Raw genomic sequence first — 21,651 nt, 5'->3', positions numbered from 1 at the left:
CCCCAGTGAAGTGAAAGAAGAAGTTGTGAGCATATCTGTAGAAAGAACGTTCTGGTGGAATGAATGGCCTTGAGGTGGAAGTGTACTTGTCATGTCTTGGGAAAATAGGGTGATCAATGTGTGTGGAACAAAATGAGGAGGGGCATGGTGGAAGTTCTTTAAGTTTAAGAATCACAGGGACCAGCCAGAGTTTTGGATTTTATTCCAAATATGGCAGGGAGTCATTTCAAGATTTTGAGCAAAAGAGTGAAGTGGTCAGATTTATGTTCTAATGGGATCCATCTTGCTGCCCAGTGAGAAATACATTATTGAGGGGCAGGGGTGGAAGCAGAGAGGCTGAAGAGAGTACAGTGGAAGGGAAATCTGAGAAGTCTTCAGACTCAGGAAATGCTTGAGCTGACAAGAATTGCTCACAGATTGAATGTGGCGTGTTTGGCTTCAGTCAGAAGTTTTTGAAATTTCGTTTAGGCAGCTAATTGAATAGAGGTGCCATTTACCAAAGTGAGCATTAGGTTTAGGAAAATAAATCCAGTGCTTTGCCTTAGATGAATGAGAGGCCATTTGACTTACAAGTTCTTGCAGGAGAAAAGCCCCATAGTAGATGCCATAGGTGTTTACCTTGTATAGGGGCATGTCTGTGTTGAGGCGAGGTAGCAGAGAAATAGAAGAGATAAAGTTCCTTTTGAGTAATCATCTGATATTCAAGTGACTAGAAAGTAGGTCAGTTATCTGAGCTTGTCTTGCACACACTATGATTTCAGGGCAAGAAGTCTCTCTCTGTACAGAAAAATCTTCCCATTGCTATTATCACAAAATTCCTGAATTTAAGTCAAAGTAATTCATTCCATAATTAGAAATAGGAAAATTAAAATGCAGACAGCTTGAGAGAGAATTCAGTGTGTATGACTTTTAAATCAAACTATACCAGAGCAGATGAAGGTCCTATTGTGTATTCAAAAGGTCTTGAGTGGTAAAAAAAAATGTGTGATTATCAAGAGAAAGGATGTATTATAGATCAAGAAAGCAAAGATTTCACAATCTTGCTAAGGACTACCCTATTTATCATAATTTCTAAGTGAGAAAATGGAAAAAGAAGTGTTCATATGTTGAAGGATTATCTGGATTTACAGCTGAGTGGAGAGTATCCATCTAAATTATTTTTCTCCCCCCTTAGCCCCCTTTCTACCTTTTATTTAACCCCTAATCTCTCCATCAAAGTGTTCTTCACCTAGAAGGCCATGGCATGATAGAGGCTTTCCATCTCTTTTCTGGGCCCTGAGTTCTGGAGAATGTTCCTTAACTGTGCAATTCCCATTTGATGTCCCACTGTCATTTCCACAACAGTGTCCTGGACGAGGGGTACCGTGTCTAATATCAGAAAGGATTTAAGACATTAATTTCCCCCCTCATTATCAGAGTGCTATATGCTTATTGCAAAAAATTTTTAACAGAATTTTTAAAAATAACAAATCTCTACTAATTTGAAGCAAGTCCAGCAACCTTCTGGCATATTTCTTTCTAGTCTTTTATTCATTTTGTACTTTCATAATCGAGCTTTTTATTGTACATGTAGCTTTGTAGCCTGCTGTTTTGCTTAACATTAAGACATACACATTTGTTAGTGTCATTGCATTTTTTAACATTTTTATTCATTTATTTTTGGCTGTGCTGGGTCTTCCTTGCTGCACAGGCTTTCCTCTAGCTGTGGTGAGCGGGGGCTCCTCTCTAGTTGCAGTGGGCGGGCTTCTCATTGCGGTGGCTTCTCTTGTTGTAGAGCATGGGCTCTAGGGCACAGGCTCAGTAGTTGTGGCACATAGGCTCAGTTGCTCCAAGGCATGTGGGATCTTCCCGGGCCAGGGATTGAACCCATGTCTCCTACATTGGCAGGCAGATTCGTTACCACTGAGCCATCAGGGAAGCTCCAGTGTCATTGCATTCTTATGGCTACATAATCATGTCTAATAGAGCTGCACCACAATTTCAAGGTAGTTTCAGGTAGTTCCTGATTATGTACAATTGCAAAAACAGTAAAGAATGGCTTGTGCATGTATATTTTCCCTTCTTTTGGATGATTTACTAAAGGAGGAGTTGGTTAATTAAAGGGTATACCTATTTGTTTTAAAGCTTCTGATATTCACTGCTACACTGATTTCCAGAAAGGTTGTTATCAAGTTACACCTGAGGGGAAGTGAGGGAGACCTATTAGAACTTGGATCTATAGAAAATATTTGGGAGCAATTTTTCCTCGTTTTAAAAATAATAATGCTTTTTTATTTTGAACAAACAGAAATGACTATGCATTTTTTATGTGTGTCTGTGTGTGTGTGCTCTGAGTCTTGTGCAAAGAGTCTTGTCTGACTCTTTGCGATCCCATGGACTGTAGCCCGTCAGACTCCTCTGTTCATGGAATCTTCCAGGCAAGAATACTGGTGTGGGTTGCCATTTCCTTCTCCAGGAGATCTTCCCGACCCATGGATGGAATTTGTGTCTCTTGCGTTTCCTGCATTGGCAGGTGGATTCTTTACCACTGAGCCACCTGAGAATTGTTACGTACTAATCGCAGAGAGTCGGACACGACTGGGCGACTGAACTGAACTGAACTGAATCATTAATTGCTTTGTTTCATAGTGGTAACATAGGGCTAACTCAATACTAGATAAGTATTAGCCTTAGCCTATGGGGTAGCCAATACAAGTGTTACAGAGTAGAGTAGCAGATGCACTTGTGCAGGGAAACTCAGCTTTTAATGGAGGTCTGATGTTCACTGGATATTGAGAGAACAGGGTGATGAGGAAAGGAAAGAACAGAAGAGGCATTCTGGGAAGGGGATGAGTGAGAAGGAGGTGGCTGTTTCCGCAGAGGAGGGGGAATTGCAGCAACAGCAGAGCAGCTCCCAGGCAGGCAGTCAACTCTTCCCTGGGAAGGAATGAAGCAGAGCTGGTAGGAGGACGGGTCAGGAGCAAACCCTTTGGTAACCTGGGTGATGCTTATGTCCATTGGGTCAATCAGAAATTTCAGGGTAGATTTCTGTAAAATGGTGGTCAGGAATAGAAACAGTACAGGCCAGGCCCTCTTCTCCATGAGTTTGTTTATCTGAAAATAAAGATAATCCTTGAACACCATGTCTCTGAACCATCACAGAAAGATTACAGAACAGTTACTTGATCTGATTGAATAGTTGTACAGATGGAAGAAGACAGGATGTCTGGAAGCCAGGAGGGCTGGAAGGATGCTTGGATAGATGGATAGACACACTCACTAGCCATTTAACAATCAGCAACATTCATTCAAAAAATATTTATTGAATATCAGCTCTATGCCAGTCACTTCACTAAGTATTCTCACCTTATAACTGCTCTTCTAACTTTTCAAGTTTCCATAATTTTTTTTTCGCCTAGAAAATAGATCCACATTTTCAGAAAGGGGAAAGACTGAGGAGAGGAGACTGCTTTATCTGTGTTTCCTTTTCTCTCTCTGGCAGAAATTTTAGGCAAAGATATTATCCCTCATGCAGTTTCAAAAGTAAATGTCACTCCATCACTGTAAAACTTTAAGTGACTCTCTCTGCCTGTCCCGTGTAATTGAGTACAAATTACATGACCTAGTGCTTTCCATTCTTTCCACAGGCTGATATGCCATGGTTTTGCCTTCCACTCTTTTTCTGGTGTGTGTGTGAAAATTTTTATTGTGGTAAAATATATATAACAAAAGTGTCCATTTAAACAATTTAAAATTGTTTAAATTTAAACATGTGCAGTTTAGGCATTAATTGCATTCACAGCGTTGTCCATCTTTCACCACTATTAATAAAACTTTTCCATCACTCCAGAAGGAAATTATATAACCCTCTTAAGCTATAAGTTCCGATTCCTACAGTCCCTGACAACCAATAATAATCTATTTCTATGAATTTGCCTAGATATTTCATTTAAGTAAAATAAGGATAAGCATTGTTTTCAATAAGCATTATAGACATTTCATGTAAGTGAAATCTTGGAATATTTGTCTTTTTGTCTTTGGCTTATTTCACTTAGAATAATGTTTTTGAGAGTCCCCATGTTTTAGTATGTGTCAGAACTTCAGTTCTTTTTATGGCTGAAATAATACCCCGTCAGTTGTATATACTACATTTTATTTGTGTGTTTGTTGGTGGACACTGGGTTGTTCTCACCTTTGGGCTCTTGTGAATAATGCTACATTCTGATGGGCATCAGTGTGCCAGCATGTGATTCAGTCTCTGTTTTCAATTTTTCTGTGTATATACCTGGAAGCGCAAATGCTGGGTCATATGGTTGACAGCAATTCTGACACAGTACTATGCACCCAAGGAAAAGCCACCCCCCAAAAAGAGGGGCTATCTTAAAGTATTAAAATTCTTATTTTAGATTTTCCAAACCATACAGTATCTGGGTCATTAGGAGAAATAAGAGGAGAAAAATTGAGAAGTTGAGTTAGAAATCATACATAAAGTGGCATGTCAGAAACAATTCGAAAAACAAAGCTTGCCTACACAACTAAAGGACTCAAATGTTTTAAGTAGTGATTCAGAATATTAATTTTGATCATAAAGTATCAGGTTTATTTATTTAATTTTGTATGGTTTCACACTGTTCAATGGGACACATCATAATGATGGTGTTTTTCAAACTGTGGGACCTAATCCATTAGTGAGCTATCAAATAAATTCGTTTGCTATGCCTAGCATTTTAAAAAATTAAAATAGAAGTGAATAGAAAATACAAAAATGCATTGAACCTAGTTAAGGGTAAATGTTACTTTGTAAAACTTTTGTTTCAGTTACCTGTGTGTTCTGTAAAATATTTCTTAATATGGGGTGTGATCAGAAAAAAGGTAGTTTGAAGACACTGGTCTAGTGGAAAGTGAGCTTTGGAATTACCGAGAATTTGGTTTGATTCTGGGCTCTGAGTGACTTCAGCCAGTGATACAACTTCTCTTGTGGCTCAGTCCCCTCATCATAAAAGGAGAATAATATCTACTTCTGTTTTGTGTTTGTGGAAAGATCAGAGATTACTTAAGTAGAATGCACAAAATATAGCCACTGATTAACAAATATATAATTACTTCCAAATCTTCCCTCAAATAATGCTCTCTATGTAAAAATGCTTCATTCAATAGAAGGAAGACAACATGTGTTATTGATGACTGGATCTGTTATGCCATAGTCTACTCTGAAAACATATCTCCTCGATCGGTTTCTCCAATTTTACTTAGGGAGGAGGCTTGAACACACAGTTCTTTCCCCTTCCTATTCTCAGATTGTACTTGTCTATACCATGGATTTGGGGCACTTTACTATGCATCTGCCATGTATATTCTAATTATTTTTCATAGTTCAACTAGTATCACAAACTTTCAGATCTCTTCTAGTGCTGAAAACAGTGCTGGATGAAAAGGTATTGAGTTTTTACAGGTCCACAGCACATCTTTGGCAAAGTATCTCTTACACAAGGGGAGCAGAGGAAATCCTGATTCCACCAGTATTTCTCACTCAATCTACTCCATGCTAAACAGTTCAGTTAGGCGCTGTCATGTCTCTGGGTAATACAAGTGGAAGGTGCGAACAGAGAAAGCACTTTATCTGAGGACAGTCGAAAATTAGATCCTGTTTTCCCCTCTCCGCTCCTATTCCCATGGGGAGGAGGCATTCATAAGCCCCGAGGACCGGGGCCCAGAAACCTGCTGGCGTCCTGAGCTCCAGAGGCTTGCCAGCACGCACGCTCTCCCGCACTGAGAGCCCTTCTTCCCAGATGAATTCTCATAGTATCACAGACGCGCGCAGCCTCGATCGATACTGGATGGCAGACGTGCTCCCACCGTCAAGTGTAGGCACAGGGCGGTGGAGTCAGCCGCCCTGCCGCTCCGTCGCAGCTTCTCATCAGCTCGATACCAGCAGAGGACGTTAACCCGTTCGCCGGCTGACACCCAACCCGTCGCCTGCCCGGCACCTGCGGCCCAGCGACCTTCTTCTCAGCTCTGCTCCCGCAAAGCGTGTCTGTTGGGGGGCGGCTTTTCCATCAGCCTCCCGCACGCGGGGGCAGTGGGGTCCCGCCCGCAGGGAGGGCGCTGTGAGGTGGCCTCTCCGCCCGGCACCCCAGACGGCCCCTGGAGGCCGCTGAGGTAGGGAGCGCCGAGCTTCCTCACACTCCGCGCCTTACCTCCTCGCGTCCTCGCGGGGTGGGCGGCAGGGAGGAGGCGCTGCTAAGCCGGCCCGCGCCGCCTCCCGCCTAGTGGCCCCGCGCGAGCCCAGGCCCATGAAAGCCCCGCCCCCGCGCCCGTTCCCACTCCTGATTGGTTGGTCCAGCCCGAAGGCGACCCGGCGGCCCCCCCGGCCCGCGTCGCAGCTATAAAGGCGGCGGACGCATGACGGCCGCGGCGAAGCTCGGGCAGCTGCGGTGCTCGCCGTCTCGCAGACCCCGCGGCGCCCCTGTCACTCTTTTGCCCCCGAGCGCTCTGACTCCACCATGCCTAGGGGTTTCCTGGTAAAGAGAACTAAACGGACGGGCGGCTCTTACCGAGTGCGTCTAGCCGAGCGGGTCTTCCCCCTTCTGGAACCCCCGGGGGCGCCGCCCTTCCCCGAGGAGGCTTCCAGTGCCCCACAGCCCGGTGTGGAGCGGGAGGCACACCCAACTCCGGAGGAGGCGGCGGCCCGTGAACTGTCGGGGTCGTCCTGTCGGGCGCCTCGGGTGAGCCCAGCGGCGGGCGGGCGGGAAGGCGCGGAGTGGAGGGCGGATGGTAGGGAGGGTCCGGGGCCCAGCCCCAGCCCCACGAAGCCGGCGGGCGTGGAACTGCGCAGGGCGTTCCTGGAGCGCTGCCTCAGCTCACCCGTCTCTGCTGAGTCCTTCCCCGGGGGCGCTGCCGCCGTGGCCTCTTTCTCCTGCTCGGTGGCACCAGCAGCTGCACCGACCTCGGGGGAGCAGTTCCTGCTGCCGCTCCGGGCACCGTTCCCGGAGCCCGCGCTCCATCCGGACCCCGCGCCCCTCTCGGCCACCCTGCATGGCCTGAAGCGAGCCACCGGCGGCGAGCGCCGCGCCAAGGCTCCTTTGGGCTGCGCGTCTGGGCCTGCGGCCGCCGGAGTCAAGAAACCAAAGGCCATGAGGAAGTTGAGCTTCGCCGATGAAGTCACCACGTCCCCTGTTCTGGGCCTGAAGATCAAGGAGGAGGAGCCCGGGGCGCCGTCCCGGGGCCCCGGGGGCAGCCGCACGCCGCTGGGGGAGTTCATCTGCCAGCTGTGCAAGGAGCAGTACGCAGACCCCTTCGCGCTGGCTCAGCACCGCTGCTCCCGCATCGTGCGCGTCGAGTACCGCTGCCCGGAGTGCGACAAGGTCTTCAGCTGCCCTGCGAACCTCGCCTCCCATCGCCGCTGGCACAAACCGCGTCCCGCAGCGGCCAATGCAGCCACGATCTCCTCGGCCGACGGGAAGCTGCCCCCATCGTCGTCCTCCCCGGATTCCGGGACTGTCGCATCTTTCCTGGCCGAGGGGAAGGAGAACAGCCGGGCGGAGCGAACTGCGGATCAGCACCCACGGGCCAGGGACAGCTCCGGGGCGGAGCAGCACCAGGACAGCGCCCCACAGCCCGGCCTCCAGGTGCTGTCCCACCCCGAGCCTCCGCTTCCTCAGCTCCCTTATACGGCGGGGGTGTTGGGGAGCCGGGTGCCTGAGCCCGGCAGTGCCAGTGGTGTCGGGGGACCCGAGATCTTCGTGTGCCCATATTGCCACAAAAAGTTCCGTCGCCAAGCCTATCTGCGCAAGCACCTGGGCACTCACGAGGCGGGCTCGGCCCGCGCTCTCGGCCCCTGCTTTGGCTCGGAACGCGGCGGCCCCCTGACCTTCGCTTGCCCGCTGTGCGGGGCGCACTTCCCGTCGGCAGACATCAGGGACAAACACCGGCTGTGGCATGCGGTTCGCGACGAGCTGCTCCTGCCCGCTCTGGCCGGGGCGCCTCCCGATGCACCGAACCCAGGCGGGGCATCCGACGGGAGTGCTCAGCAGATTTTCTCGTGTAAGCACTGCCCGTCCACTTTTTTTAGCTCCCCGGGGCTGACCCGGCACATCAATAAGTGCCACCCCTCAGAAAGTCGGCAGGTACTGCTGCTGCAGATGCCGCTGCGGCCGGGCTGCTGAGGGCTGAGAGACGAGGAAGATTGTAAGGTGGGCCGTGGAAGAAACGATCCTGGGGATTTCTGTGGGGTTTTCTTCAACTTGCGAGTTTATCCTCTTTCCTTTTCTCACCGGAAACTCTCAATAGTGTCAATGTTCCGCCTGAGGAGCGGACAGAGAAATGTAAAATCTCTTTCTAGAGCAGGTATGTATATGGTATAAGCGTTCCCGGTCAAGAAGTGTCAGCTTTAAATCTTCCTCACAAGATAGGATTCCCCCCCGCCCCCACCAAACTCTGGAGACCCCAACGAATCCTATATGACTTGTAATTCCTATGGAAAGTCGCAGTGAGTGCGTGCATGTCTCTGCAAAGGATTCTAGCTACCAAAAGTGGAGGTCCTTTTTTTTTCTCTAGCCATCGCAAGCGCCTCTGTAGTTTCTGTCTCAACAGGGTCAGACGTCTTGCACTGTATATTCTGTGAATTAAAAGTTATGTGATTGGTGCCAAACTTACATTGGGTGGGTGGGAAATACAAGACCAGTGTCTGAGGGCAGGAAATGTAAGATGCTTGCGCACTTTTGGGTGATGCGGAGATCTCCTTGTAAACTTTCCTTTTCTCAATGCTTAGTCCACTCTGAAGCGTGTCTGGAGGTGGGGAATAACACCTCTTACTGAAAGGAGTTGAGAGCCCTCCCAGATTCTCACCTCTAGCCCTTTTATGTGCAGTATTCAGAAAGATACTTTAAACCTTTAATATAAGCTTTTGGGAAATACAGAACTCATTTCCTAAAGTTTCAGTTTTAGTAGGGTTTCATCCAACTGGTTTTAATGCTTCTGCTGTAAATCTTATAATGTGTATTATATATGACACTATGTTCAGCTTAAGGAAGATGTTAATACTTATAACCCACTATGAAAATGAATGGCAATTCATTCAATATTTCAGCAGCAACCTGGTTTTGAATTTCTTTTTGTAAACCGTATTTAGCATGCATTCTGTACCTATGCTCTAACAGCCAGAGTTTGGAACACTGGCTGAGTACTGCTGGACAGGTAGCCCATATTTGTAAGATGCTTACCACCAAATAAATGTACATAGCTGGTGCTTTGTTTTGTTCTGTGTTTGTCTAAAGAATCCCATTGAACACAGCCGTTTCTAAATGCCACACTTCTCATCTCCCCAAAGCCAGTAATCTTGGTGACCCATTTAGTTGGAATACAGACAAATTATATTTTGTAAATTATTATAATGGTGCATAAATGGGAGATTTTCCTTGGAAGTATGGCTGCATCGACTGAACTCCAAAAAGCAGGGGATATGTACTATTCTTCAAATATTAAAAATACTTTACCACCCAAAAATGTCAACAGAAAATATTTTAAATATTTTCTCCTTTTTCAAAACTAGTGAACAGTTTATTTGATGAGTAAAATGTTAACTATGCTAATTAACTTCAGTATTTTTAAGTTAGCATTTTCACTCCAATTTGTTACATATTATCAAACCATTAACTTGTTCATTTTTTTTAAAAAGGAAAAAGCACTGTAGAAAATCTGTAAGTCGGTATTTTATCTTTTTTGCAGTTCTTCACTTTGGTTGTGGGAAACTATTGTTTAATCTTTACCCAGGGCTCTCTCTACCCATGTTTATCCTTTATATAAGCTTTAACGGGAATTTTAGTTTATTTTCTACATAATTTCATAGGAATTTGTTTTTATTTATAAAGAAATCAAAAATTTTAAGTGCACAGGAACTCTGAAAGCTTCCTTTACAAACTGTAAAAAGTTTTGTTCCTGAATATATATTACCAAAAAAAAGTAAAATTTAATCAAAGAAGCATGAGGGTGAGATAAATAGATGCTTTAACCAAGTGCATTGGAGGAAGTTTCTGGTGAGACGCTATGAAAGTGAAAAATCTCCTATTTTTAGTAACTGTGGTAGGATCTCAGAAATAAATTGGGGTGTATCCAAAGAAGAGAATTAAAATTCATTTTTCATGATTAGCTAAGATAAACCTAGGTTCACGCTTTATGGCCCTGCTTATTAAGTCTGAAAAAATAAAGACCACTCATGAACACAAAGTGATAAGAATATTTTTATTGTATTATTAAATACCATCTTTTTTCCACTGTTACAAATTTGTAGATACTACATGAATGATGATACATAATTTATACTTTATAGTTTGCCGATATGATGTATTTACACATGCAGTTAGTACCAATGTCATGCTACATTTCCTTAGGCGATGCTCGTTCAAAAAAAAAAAGTGAGCAAAATGTGAGCAGCTTATCTACTGTAGGAAAATATTTCTGGAGGGTGGAATGTATACCAACCTGCACCTGCATTTCAGTATTAACAATATTAGATTAGACTCCTGGGTCATGTTCCCTTTTCTTTTAAAATAATACACATAATTTAAGCCACACACTTAGAAAAGTTTTCTTTTTTTTCTACCCACCCCACCTCATTCTTCCCTTTTTGGTACTTAAGAAAGAACATAGATATACCAGGGTCCAGCAGCCAATAATAAGGGGCCATAATCTCAAAACAGAAGTGGCATTTAACAGTGATACCATTTAAAAAGCAAAACATTAGAAAAATATTTGGAAGCTAAACATGAATCAGAGTTCAGCACAGTGATTTTTCTGGTTATTAGATATGTCATGGCATCACCTGCTGCACAGCCAAGAAATGAGACACTGCTTTGGGAAGAAAAAGGTAATGCTAAAATTATTTCAGTTGGAACTTGGGATGCTAAAAGACCATTTATTTTAAGTGGTTTATTTTGATAACATAAATAACCCATACACATCAAGTGTATTAACAGATCTGCAACTTTTGCCACAACTTTACAAATGTTTAAAGATGTACATTTATTAAAAAATTATATATTTACTGAGCCATAAAGTTGTAATGGGGCATGATAAAATCATGAGGCTATCTGTCCAATTATATTTTGGCTCAAAGTTAATTATGAAATTGAAAGTAAAACTACTTAGACATAATTATCGAGGGAAGGTAAAGGGTGTAGAATAAAGCTTCACCCCTTCCCCCCCATATGGCAGCTTGGAGTGTGGGGGAAAAAACCAACTGAATAAACAACCCAAATCTAAAATACTATGTTACAAATTATTTAAATCCAGTGTTTTCTAAAATAAATGTTCAGGAAGGATCATGCATATTACAGCAAACACAAAGCCTGGAAGGGTTAATGCCATGTTCATGCTAAGGTGGCTACTGGTGACCACTGCCAGGCTGCTGTCTCCTTAGGACTTATTGGCGGAGCCAGAGGAGCGACGCAGCTTCATGGACATGCGGCTTTTGCTCGTTCGAGGAGACATTGGAGAGGCCAGGTCGGCCCCGTCTACCTGCGCCGCTGTGGGAGTTTCACTGGGTAGGATCTCTGGGTAGGAGCCTGTGGGAAACAGCAAGCGCATTAGTGCAAATCCTCTGGCTCTCCTCCTACAAGAGTAACTTCTCTGCTATAGATCCAAAAACATAGTGAGGTCTTTTGAGAGGAAAGAGCGAGCCCCAAATTTGCTTGTTACAACAGTCTACTAGTATTTTATTTAAAACCCAGTGATCTGGTGGCTCATGTCATCATAGTAGCCAGAAAGCACCAATCATTTCCAGAACCAAAACCAACCAGAAAGCTCCCCAGAAGAAGCAATGGGAAGCAAGATCTTTAGCACAGAAAGGACAGGGATACAAAGCACCATCAGCATGCACGTGAGGGCTTAAGAAGCAGGTGAGAAGGACCAATTCCTATCTCTCGGGTACAGAATATAATCAACAAAAGGACCTTCACTGCTCAAACTGGAAAATAAAACAGAACCAAGAGTTCCCAAAAGGGACTTAGTAGTACTGAGACCATTAAACATGCTAGGAAGTTAAATTTACATACGCTTTTAAGAAGGAACAAGATAAATTCCGGGGGAAGAGAAGGGTGAGGACAAGATCTCTCATCTGAAAGTCAGTTCAAAGAGAAAAAACTGCTCTCTCAAAGTGTCTCAATTTAGAAGAGATAAGTAATGCTCCTGTTTTCTTAAACTTCTGTAGTTACCAGTAGAGTCAGTGGATACAAATATTTGAAAGAAGCAAAAAAAAAAAAGTTCAAATTGAAAAATTCTTCGTATCATGTACAAAGTAGTTCTTCACTTTTGTATGTTATTTCTATGAATTATGATTCTCTAATTTACAGCAGTACTACAGAACTTTGCACACTATAGGCACTCAAATATTTTGTTAAAAATAAACCCCCCTGAAAAAACAAAAAATCTGCAAATAACAAATTTTTAAAAATTCTATATATTTTGAGGCACTTTAATCAAGGTTTCCTTTATGTACATAAAAATTATCTTTATGTGTGTCATAAACAAAGGTACATGACACAGGCTGCAGGCTTCAACTGACAGAGCTCCTTACTCTGTAGGAAACTTCTGGCACATTTATTAGCCACTGGAGCTCCTCACCGACACTCTGAGATTGGCAATTCTTATACTACTACTTCCATATAATGAAACACTTGTGCCTAAGTTGAAGTTATGAATATTTATAAGGAAACAAAACTGTTCAATAAGGGGTACAGATCCTACTGAGATGTCTTAGGAAATTAAGAATGTATCTCTGTAGAACACTTCAAAATGTTTTCAAACAGTATACTCAAGAACAAGCATATATTGTCAAGGAAAAAATATTTTATCACTAATCCTAATTCAGGTAAACTGCCCTCTTTTTCAAAGTAACTTCTCCAACATTCTTTCTTTTCTAACTGAAATGAGGTTGGCCTTCAAAATACAAGAAGGACATGTACTTCTGTTCGCCTTTACTCTTCCCAAAGATCTGAACTGGTTCATACTGGACCCATACTGGAAATCTTAGAGAATTTAAATCCACTGCCCTTTCTAGGGGAGCACTGCAGATGGATGGCAGAAGGAAGGTGAAGAGCAGTAGCTCATGCTTTTCGGGTAATGCATACTTATTTCCGGCCAGTCATGAGAGGCCTTCCCATGTCTGTTTACCTTGAGGTGGCCAATGTTTTCTAGTGGAGGTTTTGGGAGGAAGAGAACTATCACTGCATTTCTTTCTTTGTTGTGAATGAAGAAATGGAGTAGCGAGCAGAAGTGAGAAAACAAAAGAGAAGACAGATAACAGATATGAGTGACACGGTGCAGAATTTTACAGGTGTTAACAGAGGAGCAGAGAAGGCAGTAATCAGGTTTTTATTATGAAATACAATTGGGCATGCAATGTGTTAGGATGATGAAGTTTCACAATGGACAAATGCTTGTACATTCAAATATTATACTTACCCACTAACAAAACAAGTTCAAATAGGAAAAAAGAAAAGAAAAAAAAAAAGGTCTATGAGAAATTCTATAAACATCTACCTTTTAAGGTGTTCACTGTACTGGTGACAGGTTATCCTAACCACTCAATCGTAAATTCTCTTGGGCTGTACCGTCCAACATGGTAGCCACTGTCACATTACAGTTAATCAAATGAAAATTTGAAATTTGGCTCCTTGATACCCTAGCCACTTTTAAATCGTTTAGCAATCACAAGTGGTTAGTGGAAACCCTAACGGACAGCGCAGACACAGAACGTTTCCATCGTCACAGAAAGGAACGCTGCTTAGAGTGTGCCAAATTCAAAGGATGTTTTCCTTCAAAAACAGCAATTCCTTTATGTCCCCCTTACTGCCTTCAAGGTGAAACCCCTTTCAGTCAACTGAGTCAAACTGGACTTTTTAAGTGTGTGTGTGGTATACAGCTATTAGGACCTCCTCACGTTTCAGCAAATGATGTTTGTGATGGATACTCAGCATACCCAAATTCCATAAATAATCGATGGTGGACAGATCTCAATTTTAAAGAATAATGTGATACTTGCACTTCATTTCACATCCTATTCTAAGTATTGACTTACGTCACCTGAGTCATAAAGAATATTGATTTATTTCTATCAACAAAATATTCTCAAGTTTAAAAAGTATACGCTCCTATGTTTTACAAAATGTATCTATTACTAATGTTTTTACAGCACTCACATAGACTGGTGTCTATATCTTGATGGTACAGTATATTGATTCATATTTTGTACACTGATTACAATGAACTTTATTACAAGCAACATGAAGAATATGACTTTGGGGATCTATAAAGATTATAAAAGGGCACTTATGGATCGTTATTTGTTGTGGCTTTGATTATACTACTTGCTGACAGGTATGACCCATTTAAAATCGCTAAAGTTACTGAAGCTACTGAACGATGCCTTTAAAAATATTGTGACTTTGAAAGCAATTCTAAATAATAATGAACTAAGAGGTAGTGTCATATTAGAAACAGCACAGGCATGGGTTAGACAGACCTAAGTTAAATCACTAGTTTGCTGGATACTGGGCAAACTAACTTCAGATAGCTTTCATATTTGTAAAATGGAGACAATACTAGCTGTATTCCAAAGCTGTGGGAATGTATGCCTACAAATGCAAAGACCCTGACATATAGCAGGTATACAATAAGTGAATACAATAAAACTACAATAAGAGCAAAAATTAACAGACTTTAAATCAAAACAGATGAAGATTAGAAAAGATGGGATAGAAGCTAGAAATCATTTTTAAAGAAAATGACCAATAAAAAAATGTTAATTGGTAAAATGTGGAGAACATAACCGTTTAGTTTTGGGGAAAATAGAGAATTTATCCACTTTTATGTTAATATTCCTACAAAATATAACCTTTGTTAAAGAAAAGATTACCCAAATAATCTTACTGCTTTAATATCGTTAAAGGAGTAGAAACGTGGTTAAGATTAGTGTGGACGCACCACTGAATGTCATAAAGTTAACACATAATTTAAAATAAAATAACACAGAAATACAGTCAAACATGAGGTGTCTTATTAAGATATTCAAGAACTACCATTATTGCAGACTGAGAACAAATCAGTCTAAACTTGTCATATTTTATCTCCTTACAAATGGGAAAACTGGGTTTAGGATAAATGGATTCATTTGAGTTCATGGAGATAATAAACAGCAGAACTAGGATTTAAATCCAGATCAGTCTAACTTCCAAAGCCCATAGTTCTCTTACGGCAACCTTAAAACTATATAAAAAATAATGGAAGATTTTTCAATGGATGGAAAAGTAGAGCCTTCAAAATAAAAATTTTTAACAAACTCTAATTTGCAAACATGACAGGTTACTGGGTAACTTCTCTCCTTCCTCAATATCAAGAAGGGACTGAAAATATTTAGACTAAATGAATAATTAGTTAAGATCATGCAATCTGAAGTCAGCCTCTGACTTTAGCAGGTGACTGGGTAAACTTTTTTGGTTTTCATCTCATAGAAGATTCAATGAGAGAATGCACAGTGATTGTTCAATTATTGTTATTTTCACTACACAAATTTTATATCTGAATGACTGGTCTATGTGAAAACTGAACCTAATAATTATTGTTATTAAAGGTTAATGGATGTTATTTAAGATTAATATTATTTGCTTCCTGGTCAACATACAAGCCAAATTTCTAAGTTCAAAATACTGAAAAGAGAATATATTTGGCTGCTTTTAATTTCAGGCAAACCTACTGATAAATAAATATCATTAGGAATTTGTTTTTAAAAACAGAGTAAACAAACTTATAGCTTCTATGTCAAAGGCAGCTGATTTTCTATTGGCACTCACAAATAATATTTAGGATATATATAAAATAACTATCTTCTGAAAAGCTAAAATCTTTTCTTCTAGATCATTTCAAAGCCTGGGAAAAAGAGAAAACTTCAATGGCTAAATTTTGATGATTCATTCCATTGAAAGATTCAAAGAGATGGGCCTGACAATTGTAATACTGTCTTATCTACATGTGGCAATACAGATTTTATGAATTAATAGCAAAACTGAGTTTTGAATGAAGATTAGAGTCTACTCTAGGTCTTCATAATCACTATTTGGATTATTTGAATCTTATTACTAATTTTTAGAATATTTACTTAGGAACTTGCATGTTTTCTAAAGGTAATTATACAAAGTGGTATGTATCTGTAGATATACATATATTTACGTGTATATATAGTTGACTCTCGAATGTGGGGATTAGGGGTGCCGACTCTCTATGTAATGCGCCTGTAACTTACAGTTAGCCCTCTATATATGCAGTTCTCCCTATAGGTAGGTAGTTCTTGTTCCTCTGTATCTGTGGGTCTGCATTCACGGATTCAACCAATCTAATGTTGTGCAGTACTGTAATATTCGTTACTGAAAAAAAATGCATGTGTAAGTGGACCTGTGCAGTTCAAACCCATGTTGTTCAAGGGTCAACTGTACATGTATATGTGTGTGCATATATGTATATATGTATGTATATATGTGCATATTCAGAGGGAGTCAAATACCTATCAACCCTTTACTTTTTAAAATACTAAAATTTCTAACAATTTGTAGACAAACAAATCCAAGGGGAGGTATCTAATACTAGCTCAACTAAAACAATAGAGTATTAGAGGTAATTCTAGATATGCTACTAACAGAATGTATTCAAAAATACTTATGGCTGATGATAGTAAAAAAACATAACACTGAAAAAGACTTGGAGTGGGGGAGAAAAGACAAGACTGACTTTGAAAAGATAATGTGACATTAGGGGAAAAATATCAGGATTTTGAACTGCCAGTATAATCTGACCAGGAAGAGGAGTAATTTCAAAGTTTAGTGTCAGAGGAGAGGTGTTCATGAATATTAAGACATTAAAAAAGAAGGTCACTGTAAAACTTTTGATATTTTCCATACACATGCCTGACAAAGATAAAGGGATTTTTTTTCCTGTAATTTTTTTTTTGAAATAAAGGACATGAAAAATCTAATAATGTTTTAATGTGGTTATGGAAGATCAACAACGTGTGACATCACGATATCTCCCTCAATGACCTTAGGGATGAAAATGATTTCCCTTAAGCATCAGTCTACTGCTACAGACAGAGTCCATTTTGAGAAAATACAGTTATGAAATTTACGGATCAACTATGATACACCAAAAATGTTTTTCATGTCTATTTAATACTAAAAATTACCTAGAAATATCCTCCTTGGATTTCAATGTCATCACAACTGATAAATTACTGTTATACAGGAAGTAGGTATTAAATAAGCGTGAGCCAAGTTAAGTAAACTTAAAGTAGTATTTTTCCACTATTCTACTGAATAGAATTATATTACAGGTTTGGTTTGAAGGAAGAGGTTATATCCTTTATATGATTATCATACTGATATTCCTTTAAAACATAATTTCAATTTATTGTATTCGTATTGATTAGTACTAGTTTATATAGATGTGGTATGCATAGGCTATCTAAATTGATTCTCAACTGCAGTTCTGAATGCCATTTCCTCAGTGTGGCCAATCAGTTTTTTCATTATATTAAAAAGTAATAATAAACCTAAAAATCTTCACACTACTATGCAATTTTTGCAAACCATAAGTCAGGCCCATATGGCTATTATGTGGCCTATTTTATATCTTCTCTCTACACTTTAACTTATAACTTTAAAGGGAGTTCTGCATGTATGAGTTGGTTTGCGACAGGAAAATCAAAATTTGAGCTGATTGGGGAAAACAATCATTCTTCAGATGTCATTATGTTTTTGCTGCTGTAACTGGGTAAATGTTTCCTTTTTTATATTATTGTGTTGAGTTGAAAACCACTCTGGGGTCTCTCTGGGGGTCTAGGGGCGAAGACTTCACTTTCCAATGTAGGGGTGTGGGCTCCATCCCTGGTCGGGGAGCTAAAACCCCACATGCCTTGCGACCAAAAAACCTAACACAAAACAGAAACAATATTATAACAAAATCAATAAAGACTTTAAAAATGGTACACATTAAAAAAAACAACCACCTTAAAACTACTCTGATAAAAATTTTATCTTTCATAACTATTCAAGTCTGTGAAAAAGCATAAAAATGTATTCAGTAATATTGGAAAAGTTATTTACAGGTAAAAAGACCTTTTAAAAAAAATCAAGGTCATGTTGCTAATGGTTCCTAAAAGCAAAGACAATTGAAAAAATATTAACCAGGGACTTTGCTGGTGGTCCAGTGGCTGGGACCTCTGGGCTTCTTCTAATGTGGGGGCCAGGATTCATTCAATCCCTGGTTGGGGAACTAGACCCTGCAAGCTGCGACGAACACCAGGCACAACCCCCTCACCCCTAAATTAACCAGAAAGCCCTGACTTGGCTGCTGTATCATCCTTTACTTAATGTCTCAGAAAGTGAGACTACTACTTACTTCCCATATTATGTATCTGGTCAAATGTGCAGGATAATACATAAAATATAAGAAAAATATTAAGAACATGAAGGACTCCAGTTAATAAACAACTAAAATATAAAAACTGACAGCCTGTATACATTTAAGGGGAGAAGTTAGTCTGAACATAGTCTAATCAATATTTTCACTTGTGAAACTTATGGTTCAACTATATGATACACAAAAGTGTTCATGTCTATTTCAATAATGTAGTCTGTATTTTACCAGATATTCTGTTATTAAAAATGAAATGTCCAGGTATACTAAACTAGTTTTTACTTTGTTGTTCATTAATTTTAGTATCTTTCTTTTACCATCTTTCTTAATGCCATGCTGAGTAATTTCAGATAGTGTCAATCCACCAAAGCAAACCTTAAGACTTTTTAATCTTTCAAAAGATTGAACCCAGTCTAATATAACTTTCTCTTTGTTAGGTATTTTGTATTATTAATTGAAAGGGCTCCAAGTTTCTTTGTAAAATTATTTTCATAATGGCCAATTAAATGGGTGACAGGAATGGAAACTTTAATTTCATAGACTAAACCTCAACTGAGAATTGCTGTTATTTTTTTCAAACCAATTAGGCCAGAAAAGGAGTCCTGGGCCTGTTAAACTTATTTAATACAAAGAAAACTTATATAATATAAAGAGAATTTGAAGGCCTGTTATAATGAATTTCACGTATACTGTATTCTTTTTTCCTGCTTCCCTTGAACATCATTAAAATAGTCTTTGTATTTCAGGTGCCTAGTACACTATAAGGCACACAACAATAACTATTTGATGGGTAAGGATATCCAATAACAATGCAACACATTACAAAATACAGACACACCATTTCAGTTCAGTAGGACTACTTTTTCATGCTGAGAAACAAAAAGGTCAATACAACAAGGTTTAACTAACTTCAACCAAGGGTTCTATCATTAGTTATTTTTATCCCAGAACCAATGTTAGTGTTTCATGCAGACCTAGGTTAGTAAGAATAATTCTGGAAGAAATTTAGTGACAATTTCTGAAATGTTTAGTATGAACCAGGGCAGTGTTAAATTTGCTTATTAACTGAGTTACAAGCTTAGTGCTTGCTAATTTTTAAAAAAGGAAATGGGGGAAGAACAAAGGGTGTTTTGTGTGACACTTTGTCTTACCTTCAGATAAACAGAACTGATATTTAATGATCTAAAGAGGGAAAATAAAATAAATGAAACAATCATAAGGAGTGCAAAGTATTACAGAATAGGAAGGCCATGAGTCATTTATTTTCTTACTGATTTCTTCAAAATTAGTTAATTGTAAAAATGCAGTACCCTCTTATAATCTTCAAATATTACAAATAATTTACTCTGTTTAGTACTTCTAAATCTAGACGAGTTATTTTAACTTTATATGTAAAATCAGAGATGATAAGGCAATATTCTTGGCCATAAAATTTGATCCTCCAAATTTGAGAGTGCTTGCTCAATTGTGTTTCTTTTGCAGATACTTCAGCAATGATTCTGTGAAACATAATTGTTACTGTCCTTTAGCTAAGATAAAATGTAGAGTGTATGTGTTTTTAATGAAGACCATTGATGTTTAAAGGAACTGTATTTAGGTAAAAGAAAGTATAAATCAAATTTATAGGCCAAATATGAAAATAATGATGAAAAATATCTATACTTCAATGACTGGAATTGTATTCAAGTAAGTTTTTCATTAAGAGTTTTGTTTTTTCTCAGAACAAAAGGGTATTGCATTTCAAGTTCGAAAAATGACCAGTAACTAATACTTGCTTTTAACCTTACCAGCATCAGATGGTAAATGATGGTAGGGAGCTGGAGAAAAAACCTGTGCTGCAAAATCTTCAAATGTCGTTGGTTCCAAATGGTGCTGGACAATCGTTTGCAGATACCGTGCTCTCTCCTCATAGCTGATTTCCTTCAGTTAAGGTTGAACTTAAACGCAGCTTACATTGGAAAAGAACAGATCTGCTCAAAAAGGCCTATCACTGCTAAGCCATTATTCTTAATAAATATATTCACCAACTATTCTTGCATATCACTAAGAGTATGACTTTGTAAAGAGTAAAAAAATGTAGCTATTAACTTAAGTTTACTCTTCCAGACACCACTATACCTGGTAGCTTAACAGCGATACGTTTATTAGACTATAACTAACAGTAAACTGTTGGAAGAAAGAAAGGTTAACAGCTTACTTCGAAGAGGATTCAACTGCTACCACGGCAGCCTAGGCTCATCTTATCTGGTTAATCAGCTTCGATCTGCAGATGTACTCTGAAAAGCCACATGATAAATATTATAATGCTGCTTAAAATACTATGTCTGAAATCCTGTTTTTCATTTGCAATGATTTATTGTGAAAAATTCCTGCATATCTTCTTCTTTTTCTAAATCCCTGCATTTTTCCAACAATTGTTCTCATTTTGAATAGAAGACTACTGTTGCTGTAATCCTTGAATAACTCCATGCAGTTAAGATAAATACACAGTTGAATCTGTATGTCAGAAAAAAATACCTAGTCAATTATAACACTGAAACAGGCAGGAATATTTGCAAAGAGTCCACAGGACTCCTAAATACTGTCTAACAAAAACATCTACAGGGCACTGACACTGACAGAAAAATACTGTACTTCCCTTTCACCACATTTTCTTCTCTGATATTATTGACAAGCAACCAGCACCTTGAAGTGTTGTTGCTTTTGAACAACCCACTCCAGGCTTCCTGTTTCAGCAGGCCTGATTGTGCTGTTAGCACAGAGAGGGCGAGAAAGAGAGAGAATATTTCTGTTGTTCACAAAAGCAACTATGGAAATGGCTGTCAAAATGTAGAGCAGCAGGCAGCAACATACAATTATCAGGAAAAACTCACATGCTGACTTCATGTCGTATAGTTCCTGAACTGAGAAATCAGTTAACCTTTCTTCCACAACTTTTGAAAGTTTTCCTGCTGTACTCAGTGTGCTGTGCTGATAGGCTTTACATAAAACATATAAATAAGTATGAGGGATAATAAAAATTTGCCTATTGCTTCTTCTCTATTCATTGAATTTTCCCTGAAACCCATTTTAATATTTTATCCTCAAAATTCATTATTCTCTCTTTTTAAAATTGCAACTCAATTGTTGTTCTTCAGTTCTTTAAACTGTAAGACCAGGTCTATAATCAAGACCAAGAAAAAATTTTGAGAGGAAGATAATTTAAATTGTTAA

At 39.8% G+C, this 21,651-nt stretch overlaps 2 protein-coding genes across 5 annotated transcripts in view; one reads left to right on the top strand and one right to left on the bottom strand.

Moving 5' to 3' along the window:
• Positions 1–6,482: 6,482 nt before the first annotated feature.
• On the top strand, positions 6,483–8,144 carry INSM2 (INSM transcriptional repressor 2). The gene has a single exon (XM_055417615.2). It carries the CDS (start codon positions 6,483–6,485, stop codon positions 8,142–8,144), a length of 1,662 nt encoding a protein of 553 aa, XP_055273590.2.
• Positions 8,145–10,204: 2,060 nt separating this feature from the next.
• The window catches only part of RALGAPA1 (Ral GTPase activating protein catalytic subunit alpha 1), a 207,309-nt gene continuing 195,862 nt past the window's right edge, over positions 10,205–21,651 (bottom strand). For 3 of the 4 annotated variants that reach the window (XM_055418250.2, XM_055418251.2, XM_055418254.2), the window contains 2 exons: positions 20,226–20,350; positions 10,205–11,540 (listed from right to left, as the gene is read on the bottom strand). In XM_055418250.2, coding sequence (XP_055274225.2) covers positions 11,392–11,540; positions 20,226–20,350 — 274 coding nt within the window. In that variant the 3' untranslated portion in view covers positions 10,205–11,391. Of the gene's footprint in view, positions 11,541–19,589; positions 19,621–20,225; positions 20,351–21,651 lie in introns of all 4 variants that reach the window. The other variant, XM_055418252.2, reaches the window with a different exon arrangement.

The sequence above is a fragment of the Moschus berezovskii genome, chromosome 21 (assembly GCF_049115385.1).
Source record: "Moschus berezovskii isolate FMDL1 chromosome 21, NW_MosBer_1.0, whole genome shotgun sequence".
NCBI lineage: Eukaryota > Metazoa > Chordata > Mammalia > Artiodactyla > Moschidae > Moschus > Moschus berezovskii.
The sequence above is the reverse complement of the archived record's forward strand: the minus strand, read 5'-3'. Positions and strand labels throughout refer to the sequence as shown.